This window comes from Gambusia affinis, linkage group LG08, assembly GCF_019740435.1.
Source record: "Gambusia affinis linkage group LG08, SWU_Gaff_1.0, whole genome shotgun sequence".
NCBI lineage: Eukaryota > Metazoa > Chordata > Actinopteri > Cyprinodontiformes > Poeciliidae > Gambusia > Gambusia affinis.
Genome location: NC_057875.1, coordinates 11998167 through 12021683, shown reverse-complemented (window position 1 = coordinate 12021683; position 23517 = coordinate 11998167). Strand labels below are relative to the sequence as shown.

The 23517-nt window shown below is 39.7% G+C and overlaps 1 protein-coding gene across 1 annotated transcript in view; it reads left to right on the top strand.

Annotated features, from left to right (window-relative positions):
• The window catches only part of shank3a (SH3 and multiple ankyrin repeat domains 3a), a 177513-nt gene that overhangs the window by 141941 nt on the left and 12055 nt on the right, over positions 1-23517 (top strand). The window contains exons 16-25 of the mRNA XM_044123713.1: positions 8950-9025; positions 11811-11893; positions 14499-14623; positions 14997-15132; positions 18296-18376; positions 18555-18578; positions 19155-19282; positions 19776-19881; positions 20786-21312; positions 21397-23507. Of these exons, the coding sequence (XP_043979648.1) occupies positions 8950-9025; positions 11811-11893; positions 14499-14623; positions 14997-15132; positions 18296-18376; positions 18555-18578; positions 19155-19282; positions 19776-19881; positions 20786-21312; positions 21397-23507 (3397 nt within the window). The remainder of the gene's footprint in view (positions 1-8949; positions 9026-11810; positions 11894-14498; positions 14624-14996; positions 15133-18295; positions 18377-18554; positions 18579-19154; positions 19283-19775; positions 19882-20785; positions 21313-21396; positions 23508-23517) is intronic.

Genomic DNA, 23517 nt, shown 5'->3' with positions numbered 1-23517 from the left:
ATATCTTGCTGTCAAGGAAAATAAAAAGGAGAGGAAGCAGGATCTTAATCATTACTAGTGACTAGTTAAGTGGGACACATTTACAATACCACTGTGGACCATGTGATTTTATCATTTGGGGAACCAAGTCTTCTTGGAATATCAGTTCAAAGAAATACAAAAAGGACTTCTAAGAAAACATAAGTAGATGATGTTCTGATAGTCCTCTAGGACTGGAAACCAAATAAGTACTTTAAAAAAGAGGGAAAGTAAGAGAAGGCAAAAAATAACATTCTCTATATTAGTCTTAGCATATTGTGTGAATGAGTGACTATATTCAGTCACAGCATTGATGGAATCAATGTAGTGTGAGATATTTTGGAGTCCTCAGGACTTGATAAAGTGCTATACAAAACAGGCCATTTACCATTTCAACCCATCAGCATTGGTTTTGAATTTTTCATTTGTGTTTAATCATCACTGATTAAAATCAAATGTAAAAAATCAATTTTCACTAAATGTCCACCAGACATTTACCGTTGCTAAAACATAGCAAGGGTAAAAGTCTAAAGTCTTCCACCATACATAGTGAAATTTTGTTTATCTTGTAAGTGTTTAGTGATACAACATTAATGTTTGCTGTCAACACCTGATTCCATGGACTGGAATTGTGTTAGAGTCTGTCACTCTACTTAAACAGAATAGGTTTGTGAATTAAGTAGCAGCTGTCAGACAGACACAGTTTGCAGAAAGTAAAATAACTTACTCAGTAGGCGTATACACTGATAAAACAAAGTAAAAACATACAAAAACAACACATAAGTTGTCTTATGTCTGTATATCTGAGTACTTGTGTGTTGATCCCAACTTTGTAGCCAAGATTCTGCATAAGGCTTACTGTATATGTGTCTCTTATGATTTATTACTTATTGTTTATACAGATGACTGATGGAAAAATTGTCATTTAATATTGTGTCAGGGAATTAATAGTGGTAACTGTTTTCCCCCCCCCAAGAAGATCACCTGACCTTCTCGGGATGAAAGTTCAATGCTCTCAATCGACACTGCAATGTGACGTCAACAGAACAACCTACACTGGGTGACAGGAGCAAATACACAAGAGATAGCAAAAAATGCTTCAAACAGGTGCAAACATGCAGCAAACAGCAGAATGTGCTGAAAATGCATGAATGATGCAAACTCCAAAACACAAAAAAAAACAAGTGCAACAGAAAAACAACTGTAAATACATTTTCCAGTTTGTTGTGGTCCACGTTTAGCTGTGGTTTGCTTTTGCTTCAGTTCAACATGCTCTATGTATATATTTTAGAATGCTTTCTTTTGTTATTTTCATTATCCAGTTCTAATCTGAGCAAGTTCATAAACTACCATTCAGTGGAACCTTCTTTCAGAAAACTTTTTTTTTATTATTTGGCTGCATTACTCTTTTTTTTTTTTTTTTTTTTTTTTGAAAGAGATTGCAAGTCACTCATCAGCAAGTAATTCTCCAGTGCTGACAGGTAAAATTCAGAGTGACTATTTAAATGCTGACACAAAGGAGCAGAATATGTGCATGCAAATGAACACGCTTTTATTCACCTCTGTGCCGATACACGAACACACACTTTACTTATTGTCTATATTCTGTGTGGAGTCAGCAGATAGATTAGCATTGCCAACTAATCCATCTTATTAAAAGGCAAAAGAGAGAGAATGAAAGCGAGAGAAATAATAAAGCACAGGTTGTGGGACATGTCTTAGGTGTTAAAGTTTAGCTGAGTCAGTATTATAGACAGGCAGCACAAGAACAGTCCAGCCATATAACCCTTGACAAAACCTCTGCAGATCGTGCCATAAAGTTACATATTTTTAAAGTGTGTGTGTATGTGTGTGTGACTCTTGTTTGTTTGTTCAACACAGATTGATGGTCACTTGCTGTACCTCTCATCAGAAGTCAGTCAAGTGTGTTGAGCTATCTCTCTTGGTGGAGGACAGATCCGTATGAAATCATAATAGATGGCAATACTATTTGAAGAATGAATCAATGCTGAAATCGGTCTGATGGTGGACAAGAGACATATCATATTTGACAAGGACTTAACTGGGGGATAGTTGGTTTCATGTGCTCATGCTCATGCAGGCACTCAATGATAAACAACTAAACAGGAAGGTTTCTGCAGCTCTCCGAGTCTTGCCTATATTACCGGAACCTGTAGTTTTTTCAGGTAAAGTGTTGACATTTTTGGTCACTTCATCTATAGACGTTCATAATACCGAAACATGACAGACACTACTCTTCATGCTTATGCTGTATAATGAAAAGAACATTAGGTGGTACAAATAAAAGTGCACTGTACATCTCTTTTATTTGAGAAGGACATGGGAAAATAAATCCCACGTTGTCAGTGATTATTGTCTTTAAAATTTAGGTTTTATCTCTGGAAGCTTTGTTTCAAACTCCCTTATTGATCAACCTTGGCCTTAATTCCTATTGAGTGTGGAAACAACAGAGTCAATCTATAGAAATGTCATTCTGGATCTTCCTCGAACATAATTTTAAAAAATAAGTATTAACACAAGTACAATTTAGATACAGTAATTGTCATCGTTTGTATATTCATCTATTTACCGGTAGTTCATATCACTCCTTAAATGTTCAGATACAGCAGGATTGTCTGCTGTGTCTTATTCTCACAGCAACCGGATCACATCTGCATTGTCCACAAAGATGCCCTCTTAGAATGCAGCCACAGTTTGTTTCATAAGGCATAGGGTTATTTAAAAATTTATTATTTGGGTAAAATGGTACAAATCAATCAATTTTAGAAATGGAGGTGGGCAAAAACTTGATACTGCTACTAAATTTACAGTTGGACTATTAGGCAGTTAAAGAAAGTAAATCATTTGCAGGAAATGAATCATTGCATTTCTGGGATTTTGAAAGCCTCTAAGGATTCTGTTGGGGATAAATTTGTTGTTCACATTCTGCTCCTTTCTTGTTACAGAATTAGTTTTTGGTCTGCATCTGTAGTTTGACCTTGGCCTCACATGTGTGCTGTAATAAGTTGTCACAGGGTTTGAGGATCGTGTAAAGTAGTTCCTTCTGTTGTCTGATTGTAACTGAATTATTCAAGGTTTTTTCCTCTTTGACAGAGCTGAGGTATTTATAGGCGTTGGTCTCTGCTTCTCATACTTACGTGGCAACAACGAGCTCTCTGAAGGCTCTTCCACAAACGAACCAATTCTGAGGGAGAGGAGGAGGGGAAAGGCATCAGAAAAAGCAGAGATATGAAATATATGCTGGAGTTTTTGGCTTGCGGCTAAAAAAGAATTGGACATTGCGGTCTAGGACATTGACACAGTTTCAGTGCTATTTGTCTTGGAAGTCATATTTCAATTTTAAAAGAACTAAAAATGACAACCTTTTACAGAAAATGGTATTAAGGAATATTTATTGGCTGCCTACACAAAATAGACTTCCCAGGAGTGCTTTTAATTGTTTAAAGATGAAGATGAACTGCAAGACCGTCCCTGTGACTGATTCATGCTGGAAGATGGGAAAGTCATGGGTAAGAGAGATAAACCCCTTGTCAAAGTCTTAGAGGAAAGTGGGTGACTACAGATGAAAAATGAACTGCTGTCCAGTCACGGTCACAGATCTGCCCCTGGTGTGTAGTAGGATTGATGGAGCAGTAACAGTTGTGGAAGCAGACCCAAGCAACTTCAAGGGTCATGAGTGGTACTGGGGTGATTACCACTTTATTCTGCAATTTCTTTGAAAGCACACTAATCAGACACCTCAGTTGTAAGCACGGATAATGCAATTTTAAGATGCTGTCGTAGTTTGCTCCACAAATCTAGTTTTTGAAGGTTCAGCTTAATTCCAGAAGAGCTACCTTCAAATGAAATGATAAAATGCTAACCCTGGTCATTTGTGTTTAACCTGGTAGGTGATATGGAAATGGAGGGGGAACAAGCTTGGAGTTGATGTTGCCTTGTATCCACCTCCACATCACAGCAGCACCCTGAAAATAACCGGCATACTGTAGGACAGCAGAGTTCACCTTCCCCCTGTCGCCTACCCAAAATCCCTCAATGCTTCAGTGGAAGTTCTACAAATTTTTCTGTGTTATTTTAAGCCCCATTTTAGTACTCTGTGTTTTCTGTTCACTCTGCATGCTGTATCCACCAGGTTTTTGAGGACAACACACAGACAGCATGAACAAAGAGTCAGCTGGAGCACACGACAGGGGAAGTTGGGATGTGTGAGTGTGTGGAAGCATGGAATCGAAAAGTCAATAAGGCTCTCTAGATAAATGTGTGTTTGTGCAAATGCACATGAATGTTTGTGTGTAACTTTATCTGGGTAAACCACCAGGGGTTAATTTTCATTCAGCAGGCTTCACTGTGTGTCCGGTTTGGTTTGTGTTCTCATCTATCTGTGTGTGTATGTGTGTGTGAGAGAGAAGAAGAGAGAGAGATTTTGCGTCCTTCAGACAAGGACAGTAGGAGAGTTAACATCTGTCCTGAATAGAGAAGCACTGTGGGCTCTAAAAGAAGCGTGAGCAGCAGAAAGATAGCTTGTTGACATGCTGACTGAAAGCATGATGTTGTATTGTTGCAAATATGGTTTAATGTGATGCAAAGACTTAAATCTCTGTTATGAACCCATTGTTTCTCTAGTCTGTTTTATTTTTCACAAGGCATTGTCCTTTGAAGTATATGTAGGAAGATGAAGACATTGGTAAAATGTGGTCCTCCTCTTTGTCTTACTAGAGGAACCCCTGCTTAATTTTTATTTACTTAAGAGACTTGAACAATGAATGATTCATAGATCTAAAGGTTAAAGTTTTTTGATGTCTAAAACAGATTTTAGATGCTCATCAGAGGCCTGCACATAGATTGGTTTTGTTATGGATTGTTGTGTTTAAATTGAGCTTTACCTCAAGCTGCCTTTCCACGAAAGTTGTTCTTCATCTCTGTGTATATTCATCAAGCTTTTATTATCACCTGTTTTTAAAAAATAGAAATCTCTTTGAATTATCACTGTGTTGACAGTAAGCTTGGTCAGAAATCTACTGCCCAGTATAGTGAATCTGGTTAGAAGTAACAATTTAGGATGATTAACTGAAATTGTTTCCTTAATGGAAACAAACTGAGCTCCATATCTGATGATACTGAGGAAATATCTTGTTGTAAGTGCACTAAAATACATTAAAATTCAAATACTTGGAATTTTTTCATCCATTAACCTAAATAAAATATTCCAGTCTAAGCCTTACACATACATATACCACTGATTCATGTCTAAATGAGCTCTATGTATAGCATTAAAATCAAGGTTATCATTTATGCATTATCAGCATGATTTCTTATGCAAGCGAGTTCAGACATCAACATGAATGGTGTTGCCTTTTAAACTTCAGTTTTAGACTCACAACACCCACTGCCATTGTAGATGTTGCTGCAGGGGAAACCTGTCTGTATTCATGAAGAGGAGATGTGATCTTCAACAATGTTTGGTATTTTTCATTCATACAGGTGGAGAGAAAGGGCAACATTTCCTTACTGAATGGTCTTTCTTTTACCAGATTGTTTTAAAAGTAAACCACAAATCCACTAAACCAAACACAACAGACAACTCACTTTGGATTACCATATACTATTCAATAGTTCCAGCAGGAACTCATGTATGTCAGACAGAATCGAATTTACTTCTTATTAATTTTGAATCCAGTCAGTGATTTGGGATGTTTTGTCGGGACAACAAGCCAATCAGTAAAAATATTTGAAGAAACAAATTGTTATGCCATATCAAAAATATCTACTGCATCTAATCCCAAGCTAAAGAAATGTTTGGGTTTTTTTTGCTTTGCTCAATTCTACCCTTAATTTCTCGGTTCACATTGTTTAATGAAAATACTGTTCTCTTTGGACTTTTTTAAAGTGCAATTTGAGGTCAATTATGAGTGTGCACTCTCAGGCAGTTGTACCTCATATATTTATCCAAACCTGTAACCTTTCATACTAAATTAAGGGGATGAGGACCAACTTTATACCTTACTGGTTTAAAGTGTTCAGATATATTTTATGCAATGAAATTAGCAAGATAATGAGACAAGGCATTAAAGAGATAAATGCATAATTTGTTGTCAGCCATTTATGTGAATCAATTAAGAACCATTTCTCATTAACAAGGTCCTGGCCAAGAGCAAGTATGAAAAGAAGTCACAAAAGAAAAAAATGTTCATGAACTTTTTATGTCAGCTGCCAAACACAGTGGTGGAAGGCTGGTGATATGGGATTGTTTTTGCAGACTCAGAACCTGGGCCTCACTCTGTATTGATTAAGTTGTCCATGATCCTGTCTGCAAATATTCCCAGAGTCAAATTTAAGTCTGAAAGTTAAATGTTTAGCAACATAGGGGTCATTCAACTTTTCAACAATCAAAATGATAATCTCTGAAGCAAGGAATGAATGAATGAATAAAAGTAAAGGTAGTAAAAAGCACAGTCACTGCTGACAAGGCTGCTGTATATGACTTTGAATATCCCTATATGACATCCTTTCATGATTTTTGTGACTGTACTTGTTTTTTAACTCTTGAGTCTAGATGATCATAAAGGTGAGGACGGTCAGTGCATGTACATGTCTTTATATTAGCATCAATAATGTTTCTTTAATTACACTGAACACTTTTTGTGATGTCCTTTTGTTTCCATTTTGTGGGTGTGGGTGTGATGGATGACAGTGCTGCTGAGGTTATCGCTGCTATCACAGCCCTGCTTTTAGATGCTCCTGGGCTGTACAGAATACATGACAGTTCTGATGAATGAGCCACATTTCACACTTTTAGACTGCATCTGATCTCACAGTTTCCACATACGTGCATGTACTACGCACACAGAAATGCATTCAGTACACCAACAACACTCTCACAGGCAGCACACATGCACAGTCATTTGGCTGATTTCCTTTTTCTACCCCCCCTCTTTAAGGCAAAGCCTTTTATTCGATTATATGCACAGCTGTCTTGATTTATAACATGTGAGACAGTTTGGAGCAATTAATCTCTCATCTGTAACTTTCGCAACTAATTACACCTCCTCCTTCATTATACCTTCCCCCTGGCTCTGCTGGTAAAATGTTTTCAGACACAAAGTAAACTGTCAGTTTATAGAAAACACTTATCAGTTCTTACTTTCCTCTTTTTTATTTATCTCCACTATCTCAAGAACTGGTTACCTTTTTGTTAATGGAGAGATGTGATTAAAACAATTAGGAAACTCAGAGGCTTTGCAATTAATTAATTGCTATTAAACCTATTTAATCAAATAACAGTATTTAACACAAGCAAGGTATTTAGTTAAATAATACACTTTCATTGTGGATTGAATTAGTATACCAATTTATAGCAACCATATTATGATGTTGCATAACTATTTCTATCTTGATTTAGTGTTTTTGTTGTAGATTATCCAAACATGCAGACTCAAGGGAAATTATATTAGAAATCAGGGCACGTAAACTATTAGCTCTATTCATCATTAGACAATCATGCAGCTATTTCTATTCTTTTCTAAAAATTCAATATTTCTACATTTAGTTGAAAAATCCTTCCAGTCACTCTTATGTTGGCTTCTAAATACACGATTCTTTCAGCTGCTCTCAGGTGAAGACCTGGAAGCCTTTTCTGAAAGCTGAGAGCCATCATAAGAAAGAGATTCCTAACTGTGGATTTTAGTTTGAACTTTGAAACATCAATGTTCTTTCACTTGAAATTATTTCTCATTTTTTTGTTCAGATTTGAAGATTTGACACAGTTACTTCCTAAGTGTGGCATTTCTTCTAACACATAACCTGTGTGATTTCTTTCTCAGCTGTATCAAGAATATTTTATTGGCTTAGTTATGTGAATCAGACGTGGTAATTTCTTTTTCTCTGGCCTTTCATGTGCGCTGCCTTACACGAGGCAAAGTAAAGGAAACAAATGCAAAGCCAGGCATGTGACTGGGTCTTTATTGCAGATTTACAGCAACATGCTGTGACTTTCACATACCTACCAGGACGACCCTGCTCTCACTGCCTCTCTCATTTAAACAGCTTCTATGTGGGCTCAAAGGGCTGTGCAGTGTTTAGTCAGCATATTACTGTTCAGGGTAGATGCAGCCTGTATTATCAGGATGAGAAGAGGGCATTGATCTCTATCAGCATGCATGGAGGGCAAATCCACATACAGACTGAAACTACGCACATATACCGTACACAAATTGAGCTCTGTTTCTTGCCTATTAAAAAAAATCTTTCTTAAATATACAACTATGTTACAGTTCAAAAGCAATAAAAAAAGAAACGCCATGGAAAAATTGTATCCTGTTATGGCATGAATGATGAAGAATGCTAATGATAATTACTTCTCTGTGGTAGATTAATTTCTCTCTGTGTGTGTTTGTTGAAATAAATTATGGCTGACATATTAGCAACATGCTAAAACAGAAATGGGATATTTGGGGGAATTTTTAAATACATATAAAGTTTATATAAAGTTCTCTAAACTTTATACAATTTTTTTTTAAATATTGCAACATTTATTGCTCTGAGGGTTGAAAAATTTTTACAACAATGAATATTTACTGACTTTGCTTTTATCATCTAAGCTTCTATAAAATCTGAAAATTTAACATTAGTTGATAAAAACAAAGACAGCTTAGATTTCAATTGTTGAATTTTACTTCTTTATTAAATATTCAGATTTAATACCAAAATTTGATAGCCTAATTACAAAATTATGGTCAAAGATGACATTCAGACTGAATTACACATCGTTGCATTTATAGAAAAAACCTTTATGCATTTTGCTTTAAATTTCTTAAGATGTTATTGTCACTACAACATGAGCAAATGTATACAAAACCTTTTAATTCTAAATGGTGTAAATAGATTCACAAGGCAATTATTTGTTCTTCACAGAGACCCGGGAGGACCGCAATAAGAGACTGTTCAGACACTACACTGTGGGGTCTTATGACAACTTCACCTCATACAGGTACTGCCTTTGTTTCAGTGTCTGTGTGTGTGTGGCCATGCATGCTATATGCTATGCTGCAGCAACTTTAATGTTCATGTCACAAGGAACTTTTCTCCCTGTTGGGCTAATAAAGTCCATGCAAAAAGGTGATGAAGTGCAGTGAGGTTGCTGCCATCTAAAGTAATGTGGGTGTCACTGCACTCTCTTCTGACTATTAAAAGCAGAGCAAATTAAAAGCAGCTTATCTCGGTTTCTGTCTGTACAGAAGCTCGGTACAGACAGATGCCTTGTATTTTTCTGTGTGAATATATATATATATCTGCCATGCTATTACTAGGGTTTTTTTTTAGATTAAATTTGTTCTACAGGTTCTGTTTTATGTTTTCATGTCTACAAAATGTAAACATTTGCTTTCTATTAAGTCAGTTTTTATTGGGGAGAAGAGTAGCAAAAAAGGCTTTTTTGCCTATTGATTATAGGGTTGTTCTCTACCTTACCGGAAATTGTAGTTGTAGTTAGTCATATCTAATTTGCATATATTTATTTTTGAAAAACGTGACTCTTTAAATCTGACTGTGAAATTTGAGTTTCAGTTACAGAAGTTAATTATAAGCAAGAAAAATAATCCTATATTGCTTTTATGCAGAATTTTGGAGTCTTAGTTCAAGTGAGAATACATAGGATGTGAAGCTTTTAACAGACAAAGCTGCTTAGTGTTGCCTCTCCAGCACAGCATTGTGTGCATAATAATTAGCATAAAGTGGATAGAGAGCATTTTATGAAATCAGACTCAACCACCTCCAGCAGAAAGGTTGGTTACCCATCTCCTGGCTCCAGCAGCAGGTGCTCTGTGAGTCTGAGAGGAATTTATTCAGTTGAGCAAATGAAACTGCAGCTCCCTGTCCAATTTGAACGTCACTGCTCTATATCTGCCTCAGCTATCAAGGATACTGTAGAAATGTTACAAAGACTTGGAAGAACATGTGCGTGTTAGTTGAATTATGTTTAACACACAAACAAAAGATAACACTCCTGTTTGTGCACACTAGACTTAAGTAAATTAAGTGCTTCTTCAAATTTTACTGTTGAACATTAGAAATGATCTATATGTACACTCACTGGCCACTTTATTAGACACATGTTTAAACAGAGTACTAAAGTGATTTTGGTCCATAGTAACATTTGTGGACTGCGCACTCATGGTGCGATACTTTGGAGTACATAAAAATCTCAAACCGGATTGAAGAGATTTGAGCAGCGCTGCTGGAAGAGGCGAAGGTGGCACAGTTTCATAAAGAGATGGGCATGGACAGGAACTACTGCTACTGCCACTACTCAAGTAGATTATAGTGTTTAAATGACGCACAACTGATACTAAGGACCCTAAGAGTGTCAACGAAATATAGAGCATAGCATTAGACCACCTGTAATATGATCTCTTTGTAAATCATATTACAAAGATTTAAATTAGAGGTTACATTACTATTACATTACTATTAGAGATCTAATAGAGTCTCAATAAACAGAAACGTAAACCACCCTGAATTCTGCATACTTTTCAGGAGTGATCTATGCTTTCATGTTGTTTGCATGAAATTCTGACCCTACTGTCTGAACTCTGCTGCTGAAATTGAGACACAAACCAGCAAATATTTTTTTCCAGTGTTATTGTTGAAACCTGTTGAGTCAGTGTAAAACATAGCCTTAATTCCTTATTGTCTGCAGACAGGAGCAGCACCTGGAGTAGTCTACTGCTGCTGTAGCCCATTTGCATCAAGGGTCAATGTGTTATATTTTTAGAGAGAATTTTCCTCATACTGCTGGATCTTTTATCTTTTCAGACCATTCCCTGTAACCCAGAGAGAAGATTGTGAATTAAAAATGGCAGATCAGTCATTTCTGATCAGCCTATCTAGCACCAACAACCAAGTAACGTTCAGATCACTTAAATCGGTTTTATTTTCCCATCCTGATTTACGGTTTGAATTTCAGCAAGTTGTTTTTACCACATTTAGATGCATGAAGGCTCTGAGTTGGTTGACTGATTTGCTACTTGAGTTTGAAGCAATGGAGGAGGTGTACCTAATTAAGTGGTACATGACTATAGTTGAACATCCAGAATATTTGCAGTTTTTTATTATGAAAATAACCCTGCTTGCTGTCAAGCGCTATTGTACTTAGCAAACTTTTGGCTCAGAATTTAACAAGTCCATACATGAGAGATTTACTCTCCGAGGTGTGAAGGGACCAACAGTTTAAGACCGCCTAATAACTGATATCCCTTAACAGTCAGAAAAATCAGGTAGTGATAAACTGCTATGCTTACTTTTCTGTCCTGTTTCTTCTGTGATCAGTTAGAGCACAATACTACATCTGAGCTTAATCTGACAGTTTCTCTTACAAAATCCCTAAACACTCCTCAGCGTAAGTCTCCAGTCGGGGATCATCTGGGGGTCTTAAAGTTTATCCGAGAGATACTTCAGTCATGGGGATCCCTTTTACCGACTTGTTTTCTCTCACACTCAAACCTGTTCCTTGTGCCCGTCTCAAAATACTTGAACAACTCCAGGGAATCCTGAGCTGTAATCTTTTGCTTTGCTTTTAACCTTTTTGGGAAAGACGGTACAAGTGTGTGTGTTGGTGTTCATCCATGTGTGTGGGTTGTGTGTGCCTCTCCACCTCCTCCAATAACTCAGCCCCCAACCAGTCGACCCTCTTCACTCCACTACCCTTTACCCTCCTTGTTTGTGTGTGCGACGATGGTGTTGAACTCACCGCTGCTCTACCTGTATTTTCTCCACAGTGACTACATTGTGGAAGAGAAGAATGCTGTTTTACAGAAGAAAGAAAATGAGGGGTTTGGTTTTGTCCTGCGTGGAGCCAAAGGTGAGTTATAAAGCTCGCAGACACTGGAACCTTCTCGTCCACAGCGTCTGTGCTTTTCAATGCATAACATTGATCTGTTCTCATAAGGAGTTAGATGATCTGAGTCATCGAGTTCATCTCAATCAGTATTGTGACTGTTTTAGTCAACAACACAAGCAGTTTTGGTCAACAATCAGCTTATTTACTCAGATGCACTCAGGCGTGTGTGCGTGCATGTGCGTAAGAGAGCGAGAAAGAGCATGTAGACCTTCTGGTAGCGTCATCCTTGGCCGAGCTGTCTGCTCGCTGTCCCATCTGTTCATCGCACATGGCGTTAGGCTTTAGTAGAGAAACATCACCTCTAGTATTCCTTTCATTTTTGCTCTTCCTTTTCTTTTTCTTCCCATGCACCCTTCTCTCATCCTTCCTGTTGATTTTCTCAAAATTCTGTCAGCCCTTCCGCTTTTTAACCAAATCCACCTTTTGAGTCATACTCCGTAACCGCAAATTTGTTTTTACGAGCACACACGTGCCAGCTCCCCGTTCGTGGTGGTTACCATGGCAGCCTCTCTTCGGCAGCTTGCCGGGAGTCTGAGTGTGCTTTACTGCTCTGTCACTCTCTACCATGAATCTTGGCTCGCCCCACTCTCTTTTTTACTCATTCTTTTACTCTCCAGCACCCTCAGACACACACACTGTGGTTCACTTAGTAGTCCTATGAGAGCTATCATGTGCCAGTAATTTACTCACACTTGCTTTGAGATTAAACAGAATTTGTTATGCTGCACTCAAAATATTGTTATAGATTGTCTGCATGTTTGCATATAGATTGGGGTTTTCAGGAGGAGCTGCATGTTTGTTCAGGGATTGAAGCGAGTATAAGTTGGATTCAGTATGTAAAACAGGCATATTCACTTAAAGTACTAATGTTGTAACTATAATGCTCTGGTTTCATTATTGAAAATGTAGAATGTAAACACAGTAGGTTTGGGTCATGTAAACAAGGCGGTGATGCCTCGGGAACAGGTTATCCTGATTCAGCAGAACACTGTGGATACTTCACCTTGATTCTAATCCAAATGCACTTTTCAGAAATGGGCTACATCAAATATGACAGACATTTTAAAGGCATGAAGGTACTTGATGTTCCACAAAATTTCTTTCATTTTCTCTTTTTCAGACCTGCATGACACTTTCTTTTAATATGCCAGCATACAAGGCAGGAAAGAAAAATGTTACAACAGCTGGTTAGAGCTCCACTGCAGTAAAATCACATGAAGGCTTTAGGTTCCTCCAATCACCTTTATTGTGCATGAATTGTGTAGTTTAGTTAGTAAATATATGTCTATCAGTGGAGACTTGTTAACGTTAGGTCCCACAGAGGCTCACAAATTACAAAGATCTGTGAATACTTGAGGCGACGTCTAAAAGAGGCTTGTAACGGTTTATATTGATAGTTCAAACACAAAATATACCTTAATATGCACAATGGAAACTGTCTTAGCACAACCACAGAAGCTAACTGTCTTCCTTATCTCACTCTTAGGGGTTTGGGCAATCAGTGCCAAAGACAATGAATGGTGCTCCTGGATTGGCTGTTTTGCCACTTGTGTGTCAAGTGGCATTGCGCTTACGTATGTCAGCTGCCCAAGCTTTTTGTTTTCTTTCCAATATTTAAGAAAAAGATCTGTAAATAGGTGAAAATAATTTGGGTTGCATTACACAGAGATATCTGTAAATAATACTTTCACTGTGTTTCTATCACGTTACCTATAATAAGCTCTAAAAATGTTTTAATACAGATTACCGTACTGACAAGAGTCGCATATATTATCTCTGGTTGTGACTTTTTTTCTTCAAGCAAAATTCTGTTAAGTTAATGAACACTTAAAAATAGAGTCCACTCTGTGAGCAAATTTTAATTGTGTCTGATTTTAAAGTAGCTTTTTGAAGAACGTAGAGAGTAACATCAGGTCAGTGACTGGTCCTTTAGTGTGTCCCAGGACAGAATATCAAACTGATGAGAAAATAAAAGTGTCAGGCCAAATTTGTCCTCAGGTTTTTCACACCCTTGTCCAGACACAGACCAGTCTGGACGGATGTTGCCTTCAATTGAGTCATAGAATAGAGGGAGGAATTTAAGCAATAAATAAACTGTCCACCTCTTAAACTGTTAGCTGTCACTAAGGAGAAATATAGAAGACTCATCCAGCACTAATGGCTTCAGAAATTGATGTGCTGGATGTGGTTCTAAGGTTTTAAGCATTAAAGATGTTAAAGATAATATTTAAACCATATTGTTATGTTTGGACTCCTCTGTACATTGTGTATTTGTATTACTCTCTCAACACAATAACATCTTAACCAGATAATGTAATTAAAACCGTTTGGTTCTTTGTAGAGCAGTATTTGGTTTCCCAAAACAAGAAAACAATGTAACAATTAAAATCCACCCAGCATTTTCCTGAATGTTGTTTTTGGTAATTACTTGGTGCTTAAAATGGCCAGCAGTTCTATTTTACGAATCTCTGAGGCACTGAAGTGCATGGTTTTAACTACCATATTTTCTAGACAAATATTGCAGTTCTGAATGTATGTTTAAATCTATTTTGTTTTTTCTTTATAGCCGAGACTCCCATTGAAGAGTTCACTCCCACGCCAGCATTCCCTGCCCTGCAGTACTTGGAGTCAGTGGACGTGGAGGGTGTGGCTTGGAGGGCTGGTCTCAGGACGGGGGACTTTCTCATTGAGGTAGTTGAGAAAAAGTGTGTGTGCATGTGGGGTTGGGGGTGGGCGGGGGCATGTGCGTGTGTGTGGCTTCATTCAAAACATTGACCTTGGAGGTCATTTCTGTAACACTGGCATAAACCAATTTCTGAGCTTTGCTGCATTTAGTACATGTGTATTTTGTAGAGAAAGTTTTTTTTTAATTAGTTTAGATGTAACATCGGAATAATATTTGCGGGATAATTAATTGATATCATAAACAATAATGTAGTTCCAATATTTATTTTAGAAATAAATAATATGATAAACTTGCACATTTTTCATGTGAGGTGACCAGAATTTGATCCAAATTTTATCAGCCTTGACCTAGTTTCTGTTTTTTTACATCTTATTCCAGGTGAATGGGGTGAATGTGGTGAAGGTGGGCCACAAGCAGGTGGTGTCTTTAATCCGGCAAGGGGGGAGCAGACTCCTAATGAAAGTTGTTTCTGTCACACGCAAGCCAGAGTCGGAAGAAATTGTTCGAAAGAAAGGTAAGGCTATTTGGAAGTAATAATGTCATTTAAGGAAAGATTACAACTTACGTGTAAAAGAAAATTACTTCATATGTTCACATTGTTTAAGTTTCCAAGCTAATGGTTACTAGTCAGATATGTAGTATATATGATGTGATAAAGCAAATGGAAAAGAGTGGACGGTATTAGTACTTCATAACAAAATGAGATGTGCTAAAGAGATTATAACTTACTAAAGAACACAACGACTAACAAGAAGATAGAGAAAAAGTTTTGGACTGGTGGAAACGGGACAGTTCTATTTGTGTCTAAGAGCTACAGATTGTCAGACAACCCTTAAACACTGTATTCAAGTCACAGTGCACTGTGAAGCATTGTGACTTAGGTACTGTGCTGTTCAAGAATGATTCTCATGCTCACGCTGTTTAACACATAGAAATCATACAAAAGTTAAAATACCTCAAATTACTTTGAAGAGGTTAAGTCCAGCATGGTGAAAGGAAATAGCCCTGACCCCAAACATATCAGAAAGAATTTCCATTTTTGTCCTAGAAAGGCATTAATGCCTTTTCTGGTTCATACTATGAGCTTTTCCTTTGATCGTTCGTAATGTTATCTTAAAAGGCAATTACAAATTACCTGTAGGAATTAGCATGGATATCTGTCTTTGTGTTGGGCCTGTTGTGTTCAAGTTACAAAACAATTCTGGAGTGCATGTACAGCCTTTCGCATGCAGTGATGCTAAAATGGAATTAGACTAAAGATTTGTTCACTGCGGGGACATTTTTTTGTGTTGATTTAAATACTGACACATTCTGTTGGTATCTATGACAAATTAATACACGTAATCTAAATTGAAGTAATTTTGCATGCAGTAGTATTAATTTTCTGCATTTTAAATCACTGTAATTTAACTGTAATTTTCTACATCATCATTTTAGACTGATTTGTCTATTCTTTTTCTGTTTGTGTTTGGTATTGTGGTCAGTTGGACCTGAGGTTTGAACTAACTGATGTTGTAGGAGTTGGACTGAGGCTGTAGAACTGGAGGACGCAGTACCAGCTGCGAAGCATGGAGGCGTTTTCATTTTACTGTGGGTTGTTTTACTACCACAGGAACGGGGGATTCACAAAAAGTGGGTGGAATAATGACAAAGGACTATGTCCGAATTATTCTGTCAAACATTGTTTAGATGGCTACAACGGAGGCACAGGGAAAATTAAACTGACAACTAAGGTAAAAAAAAAAAAAAAAAAGCTAATTCTTAAAATCTATTTAAATGAACTCCATGGGGCGTGCTCCGGTGGCGTAGAGGTTAGCGCACCCCACGCTTGGAGGCCCTCAGTCCTCGACGCGGCCGTCGCGGGTTCGATTCCCGGACCCGACGACATTTGCCGCATGTCTTCCCCCCATCCTTTCCTGTCAGCATACTATGAAAAAAGGGACACTAGAGCCCACAAAAAGGACCCCCTGGTGGGGGAAAAAAAATAAAAATTAATTAAATAAATAAATAAATGAACTCCACAATTTTGAATGAGAGTGGTCAAATGTGGGCCTTTATGTTTGAAGTGCCTTTGATGGGCAAATGTATTTTTTCTTTTTTTTTTTTGCAATTTTTCCTTTTAAACTGGGTTCTGGTTTATAGCAGTCAATCATCTGTTTTGCCCTTTAAACAAAGAGATTAAAGTGCTGAAAAATATGTCTGTGATCAACCAAATGGATTGTTTCAGGTTAGGTAAAAAAAAACAAAAGTCTTGTCCTTAGTTTACTTCACCTTTCTTTTGTTCTTTTCGGCTCCCTAAGCTGCGCTGAACACCATCTGCCGCCACTCACCTACTCCAGTTGGACAAACTCTCCTTATTGCGCTTCGCCCTAGCACAAATACAAATACAAATTTCTCTGCACCATGCGTGGCCTCACTACTGCCACCGTTGCTATGGTGACTACAATGCATGTTTGAATTAAGCATTATATTACAGCAACTGCAACACTCTCTCTCCATCTGAGCCTCTCTTTTTCCATCCTCCTCTATCTGCTCTGCTCCCTGCTTCTGTAGCAGAGTGTGCAGGCTGCTGAGGAAATGAAGATATTTGGTGTGGACAGTACCCGGGATGGCGTATGTACAGTAGACGTGCAGCTGCTGCATCGGGGCTTGTGTGTGATCTAGGGAGTTCTGGCTCTAGAGGGTTGCTTTCAGTGTTAGCTGTTTGGTCTTAGAGTGAGCTGGTTTGAGTGATTGACAAGAAATTTGGGTTTTTTTAGACGTTATCCTGTGAAGGCTGCTAATGGATTGTGACTTTACCGATACTATCTTGCTGCATGATATTTTGCTGTTACTGCTAGATTGTCTGCTCTCTTTCCAGTTTAGTTATGCGCAATATTTAGTTACATTTATTTTGAAGCCTATAACTTTGCGGTTTGGTTTTTGAATCCATTGTTTGGCAGATATGATTTACTGCCTTGCCTGGGAATTAATAGCCCAGTCGCCCTGTGTGTTTGTGTGTAGTGAGATTGGAAGGTTCCCAAGGGCTCTTGTAATGTAAAGGCTGCATCGCATCATTTTCCATAGTCGTTAAATTTGCTGTCATCTCTTTGTCTGTCGGCCCTCGTGTCGTTATGTCTTCCCTCAAGGAGTTTTCTTTGTGCGAGTTCAGGCATGTGAGTGTAAACTGAAGTGTTAATGTGTTTCTATCAATTGCACATCTGTTAAATTCAAGGCAGGCAGTACATTAAAGGGAAGATGGATGAGTTGCTCCCGCTCCTTTATGCACACATTGCACTTATGCCTACTATTGTAGCAGACAAATTATGTTGTTCTGTGTTTAATGGAAGGATTCAAACAGCTCGGGATGCTACAGAGAAGAGTGACTTGTTCATTTACTGCCAATGGGCTCCTCAACAGAGGGACATTCTGGCAGCACAAAGATTACAAACCTGAAAGTTGCGAAGAAAGACAAATTAATAAGCCATCAGACAAAGAGAGAAACATGAAGAAGTTGAGCTTCAGCCGCAGCGCGAACAAGTGCGAGACCTCCAGCTCCCTCGATTACACACAAATCAAAGCAGTGAAAACCAGATGGGCCGGCCGATTGGGGGACGCCAAGAGGGCACTGAGTCGCAAAGCCAAAGGAATTTCATCCACAGCGACATCATCCTCAACTCCATGCCTTGTCTCCACAGCTCCCCCTCCACCCAAGAGAGCTCCCAGCACCACCCTGACGCTGCGCTCCAAGTCCATGACGGCTGAGCTGGAGGAACTGGGTGAGTGCCTAAGAACTGGCGAACAAACTCAACACTCTCTTCCTCCTTTTCTTTCATATTTCCTACTTGACTCTGTCATTAAAATATGGCATGTCTCCTAACTTTTAGAATAGTCACTTGTGTTGCCTTGTTCTTGTCATTTTCCCTCCTCTGCTGACGCTATCTTTTTCCCACCAAGCTTCTGCTCGGAGAAGACGAGGAGGTGAGTCTGAGGCAAGAATTTGACACTTCTCTGAGCGTCATAATCATGACTTATCACTACTGTGTCATTAGAGCAGCGCGGATTTGGACTAGAGGCAGTTTTAGGTCTGAGCCATTTGAGCAGTTGCCCAGGGCAGCATTAGAAAAGGGTGCACCAGACAGTAAAATATATACCAGTTGTGCCCTGAAGTTATTTATTGCTGTTGTGCATGTGCTGTTCCCCTGCTTGCTGCTTTTAATTTCAGTTGTGAGGAGCGGTAGAAGAGGGGAATAATTTATGCAAGAATTTCACTGATTCGGACAACAGAACAGCTGAACCACGCTGACTTTCTTTGGCTGTCCTTTGTTCTCCACTTTGTTTTTTCACATCTTTGCTCCAGAGAAGAGAACTAGCAAACATTTACAAATAATTTTTCACCCAAAACACAAATCAAGATTTCACACTGTAGCATGGAGCTATGTTTTGGATTTTGTCTTTTCTTTCTCTTCCATCGACATCCATGCCGGAGATTATGATAGAACATTTCCATGGTCTTACATTTTAGCATTTAGTTCTGGCTCATTTGCTTTTTAACAGAAAGACTAGATGAGATGTTGGCATCGCAAGAATCTATGTTGCATTCTCAGCCCCCGGAGGCAGATTACAGAGCAGCCACTGTCAAACAACGGCCTACCAGCAGGAGAATAACACCAGCAGAGATCAGTGTGAGTGAACCTACACACAGCACACTTCCAGAAATCTCTATGTGCCATGCTGCTCTACACACCGATTCTATCTGAAATTTGCTGTTTTTGGTGTTTGGTCTCCTACAAAGTTCTTCTGTTTTTTTTGTCATGCTTTAAAGATTCAGATTAGAAAATATATTTTAAAATGGGATAAAAATTAAATGAGTAAATACAAAACTCAATTTTTAAATAATGATTTCATTTATTAAGGACAAAAGTTTACCAATGTAATCTGCCACTGTGGGGAAAAGTCTATGCCCCCTAAACACTTTAACTAGATTTTTTCTTGGCACAATATCAATGACTGACTTCAGGAGTTTGTGATAACTGGTAATGACTCTTTAAGCACCACAGCTGAAGAATTTTGCTCCACACACTTACTGGCTATTTCTGCAATAGGTCATAGAGATCTTACTGAAGTTTTTTTAAAGTGGCTTTGATTATACTGTCAGTTCTGAATTTTGTGCTGCAGTCACTGTTTGAAAGACAAGGGATGACGCTACATGGAGGTCTGCACCCAGGTATCGAGAGGGGACACATACCATTCCCTAAAGGCATGTCCAGGACCAAGTCTTTTGGTAAAACATTCATTCATGGTTTACTTAATTAAATTAGGAAGACACTCTGTTTTGTTTGTACAAGTTTTATAGAAAATCACAATTTTAAACAAAGTAACATTAACATTAAATCTTCTGGTTTTGATATGAAATTAACAATATGGTAATACCATAAATAATTTAAGCTAATTTTGATTTCAAAACAGTATTTAGTCCAGAAGGGGCTGCAAGATGTCCAAGCAAGTGCAGTAAAAGTGTGAAAATTTTAAAGCATGCTTTTACTCAACACAATACAATAATGAAAATTGTCAAAATTTCCCAGAACAAAGAAAATCAAATATTAATAAATGTAAAAATGTATAAATGTTGCCCTTTGAAAAGGAAATGTGAACAAATTTATATAAAACAGAGCCTACTGCAAAAATCCTCACATTATCTAATATTGCTCACAATATTTGGTGTGTTGGCTCTCATACAGCTGTCTACATATTATATCAAAGAGTGTGAACAAATATGTGTAAAATAAATAAACAAAAACATGTTTAATAAATATATTTGTGATCTATAGTTACCATCCAAATACTGTAGTAGATGACTCTAAAGCAGTTTGAGCACAGTGTTCTGTAGAAAATGAACAAGAGAAACCCCAGAAAATATAAGGTTTAGTATGTGCAGATGTTTTGCTTTTGTAACAAATACAGATGGAATTGTTGGCTCTCCAAACAACTTCAACAATATTTAATATTTTGTAAAAGATTTATTATAAGACGTTTTGTTAAGGAATCCTAAATTGAGCTGGTTTCCAGTTGCAAACCATTTTTTTGTTATTAACTAACTGTGAGCCTGGTATATTTAAAATAAATGATTCTTTGATTGTAACCGGGGCAGACAATTAAATAATCTGTCCCTTTCCCTCCGTCAAAAGGTGCCACTGAAGAGGATAGACTGTCTGCACTTGCAGGCGAGCACAGATTTCCACGTAGTTCCTCTATGACAGACAGCCTCCGAGACCACTCACAACCCCATCCTATCCCTCCACCTCCACAAACGGCACCTCCTCCACCTCCTTACTACTTAGACACGGGTCCTCCTCCAGCTTTTTGCCCTCCTCCTCCCCCATCTCGGACCCAAAGTCAAGGCCATGAGCCTGGAGGCCGTTCCAGCTTCAAGCCATCCTCCTTGGACCTGCCTTACGAAGCCGCTCACCGGCAAGCCACACACATCGAGAGACAGAAGAAAGCTCGCTCAATGATCATCCTACAGGACTCCTCCCATCTACCTGTAGAACCTACAGAAATTCCCCGTCCCTCTGCTGCTACTCCACCAGAGCGAATCAAAAGAAAGGGAAGGGTAATTGACAACCCTTACGCAAATGTGGGTCAGTTCAGCATTGGACTATTCACACCCACAAAGCCCCAAAGAAAGAAAAGTCCTTTGGTGAAACAGCTACAGGTAGGTTGTACCTTAATAACGATTTTATTTTTATTCTTAAAAATTTCTGAGATTAAATCTTCCTTTTCATTTCGTTAATGGTAGGTAGAAGATGCACAAGAAAAGGCTAGCCTAGCCTTGGCTGCTGCCCACTCGCGAGAGAGCTCACCCTCAGGACGACACCCACATGGGCACACGCACACCAGCCGTGTTGACTACTACCAGCAGCAGCTCATGGCTGAACGAGAGCGATTGCGAGCCCAAGGAGAGATGATGTTTCAGGGTAAAGGTCCATTTGCTGCTGCTATTGCTGGAGCAGTAAAAGATCGTGAACGTCGCCTTGAAGAGCGGAGGAAATCCACTGTCTTCCTTTCTGTTGGGACCATGGAAGGGTCACCTACAACAAGCCCTGACTCCCCCTCTTTGACTCAGTCTCACTCCATCGATGAACGGCTGTTAACTCGAGAGCTTGGACAGCTTCCCCCCCCTGCCTTGGCTCTGAGCCCCTCACCTAGTGGGACCACCTTTATCCATCCACTCACAGGAAAGCCTCTGGACCCAAATTCACCACTAGCTCTTGCGCTGGCCGCAAGGGAGAGAGCACTGACCTCTCAGAGTCAGTCCCCAACTGGCAGCCCAGAGCCTCGGACTAAACAAGAGCGAGTAGGCCAGGTTGTAATGTTCTCTGACACTCAGACCAAAGAGTCTCCACACGGGGATGGAGTAACTGCATCTCCCCCTTTTTCACCTAAAAGCGTCAAGGCAGCAGGGTATGGCACATCATCCTCCCCAGCTAATATTTTGGCTCCTCAGGCCATCAAACCACAGTGGACTTCATCATCCCCTATATCATTCCGTCAAGAGATGGAAGCTAGAATTGAGGAGAGGAAAGAGGAAAAGAGACTAGAGGATAAAAAAAGCATGTTGATCAGCATTATGGATACATCACAGCAGAAGACAGCTGGGCTGATTATGGTTCATGCAACCAGCAATGGTCAGGCTGTTGGGATAGGGTCAGGGATTGAACAGAAACCTGTGCCTGCAACCATAGAGCCCAGCAAATCACAGAGTCCACGGGCTAAATCCCCCATTCCCACAGCTCCCCAGCCCCAAACTCAACTCCAGGTTCAGCCTCAAACTCAGCGTCCTGCCAGTCCCGCCCAAGAGAAGACCCTGGCTCAGGGAAGCTCAGAAGAGGATGTGGATGCCTACACAGTCACCTTACCACCGGCTATGTTATCTTCCAGTGATGAGGAAACAAGAGAGGAGCTACGTAAGATTGGGGTGGTTCCTCCACCAGATGAGTTTGCAAATGGGTTGCTGGCCCAGGCACAGGGGATACCAGTATCATCCGCTAAAGCTGCTCTGTCTCCTGCTACACCAGCCACACCAACACCCCAAACTCCCTTAACCCCAACAACCCCAACTGTGACAACCACCCAGCCTCAGCCTGCTCAGCCCCCAACACCACCCAGTGCAGCAGCTGTCTCAGGGAAAACTTCTGACCCTCTGGAGCCCCCACCAGTGGGCGAGGCTGGTTCTGCAGCTGACTCAGGTGTGGAGGAGGCTGACACGCGCAGCTCCAGTGACAGAGAGAGAGACCACCATCTTGAGACCACCAGCACCGTCTCTACAGTTTCCAGCATGTCTACATTGTCCTCAGAAAGTGGCGAGCCTGCTGACACGCACACCACGCACACCTCCTATGCTGACGGGCAGACTTTTGTTCTTGACAAGCCGCCAGTGCCTCCGAAGCCTCGACTCAAATCCCAGATAGGTGGCAGTAAAGGCCCCGTCACCTTCAGGGACCCTTTGCTTAAGCAGAGCTCTGATAGTGAGCTGCTGTCCCAGCAACAGGCTGCTGCACTGGCTGCTGCAGCAGCTGGTGGAGCTGGGCTTCCTGCAGGTGGTTCCGCCTCAGTTACTGGTCTTGGTCTAGCTCCGACCAAGCCACGCTATCTCTTCCAACGGAGGTCCAAGTTGTGGGGGGATCTGGTAGAACCTCGAGGACCAGGTGTAGGGCTAGGGATTGGGAGTTTGGGCAATCTTGGTGGGCTAGGACTCGGGCTAGGTGCAGATGAGAGTGCAAAACCATCAGTTATGGGAGAGCTCAGTTCACGTCTACAGCAGTTGAGTAAAGACACTAGGTCACTGGGTGAGGAGCCGCTGGGAGCCTCTCTTGACCCTGGGAGAAAGTCACCTGTGGCAGGTGCAAGGTAAGAGAAT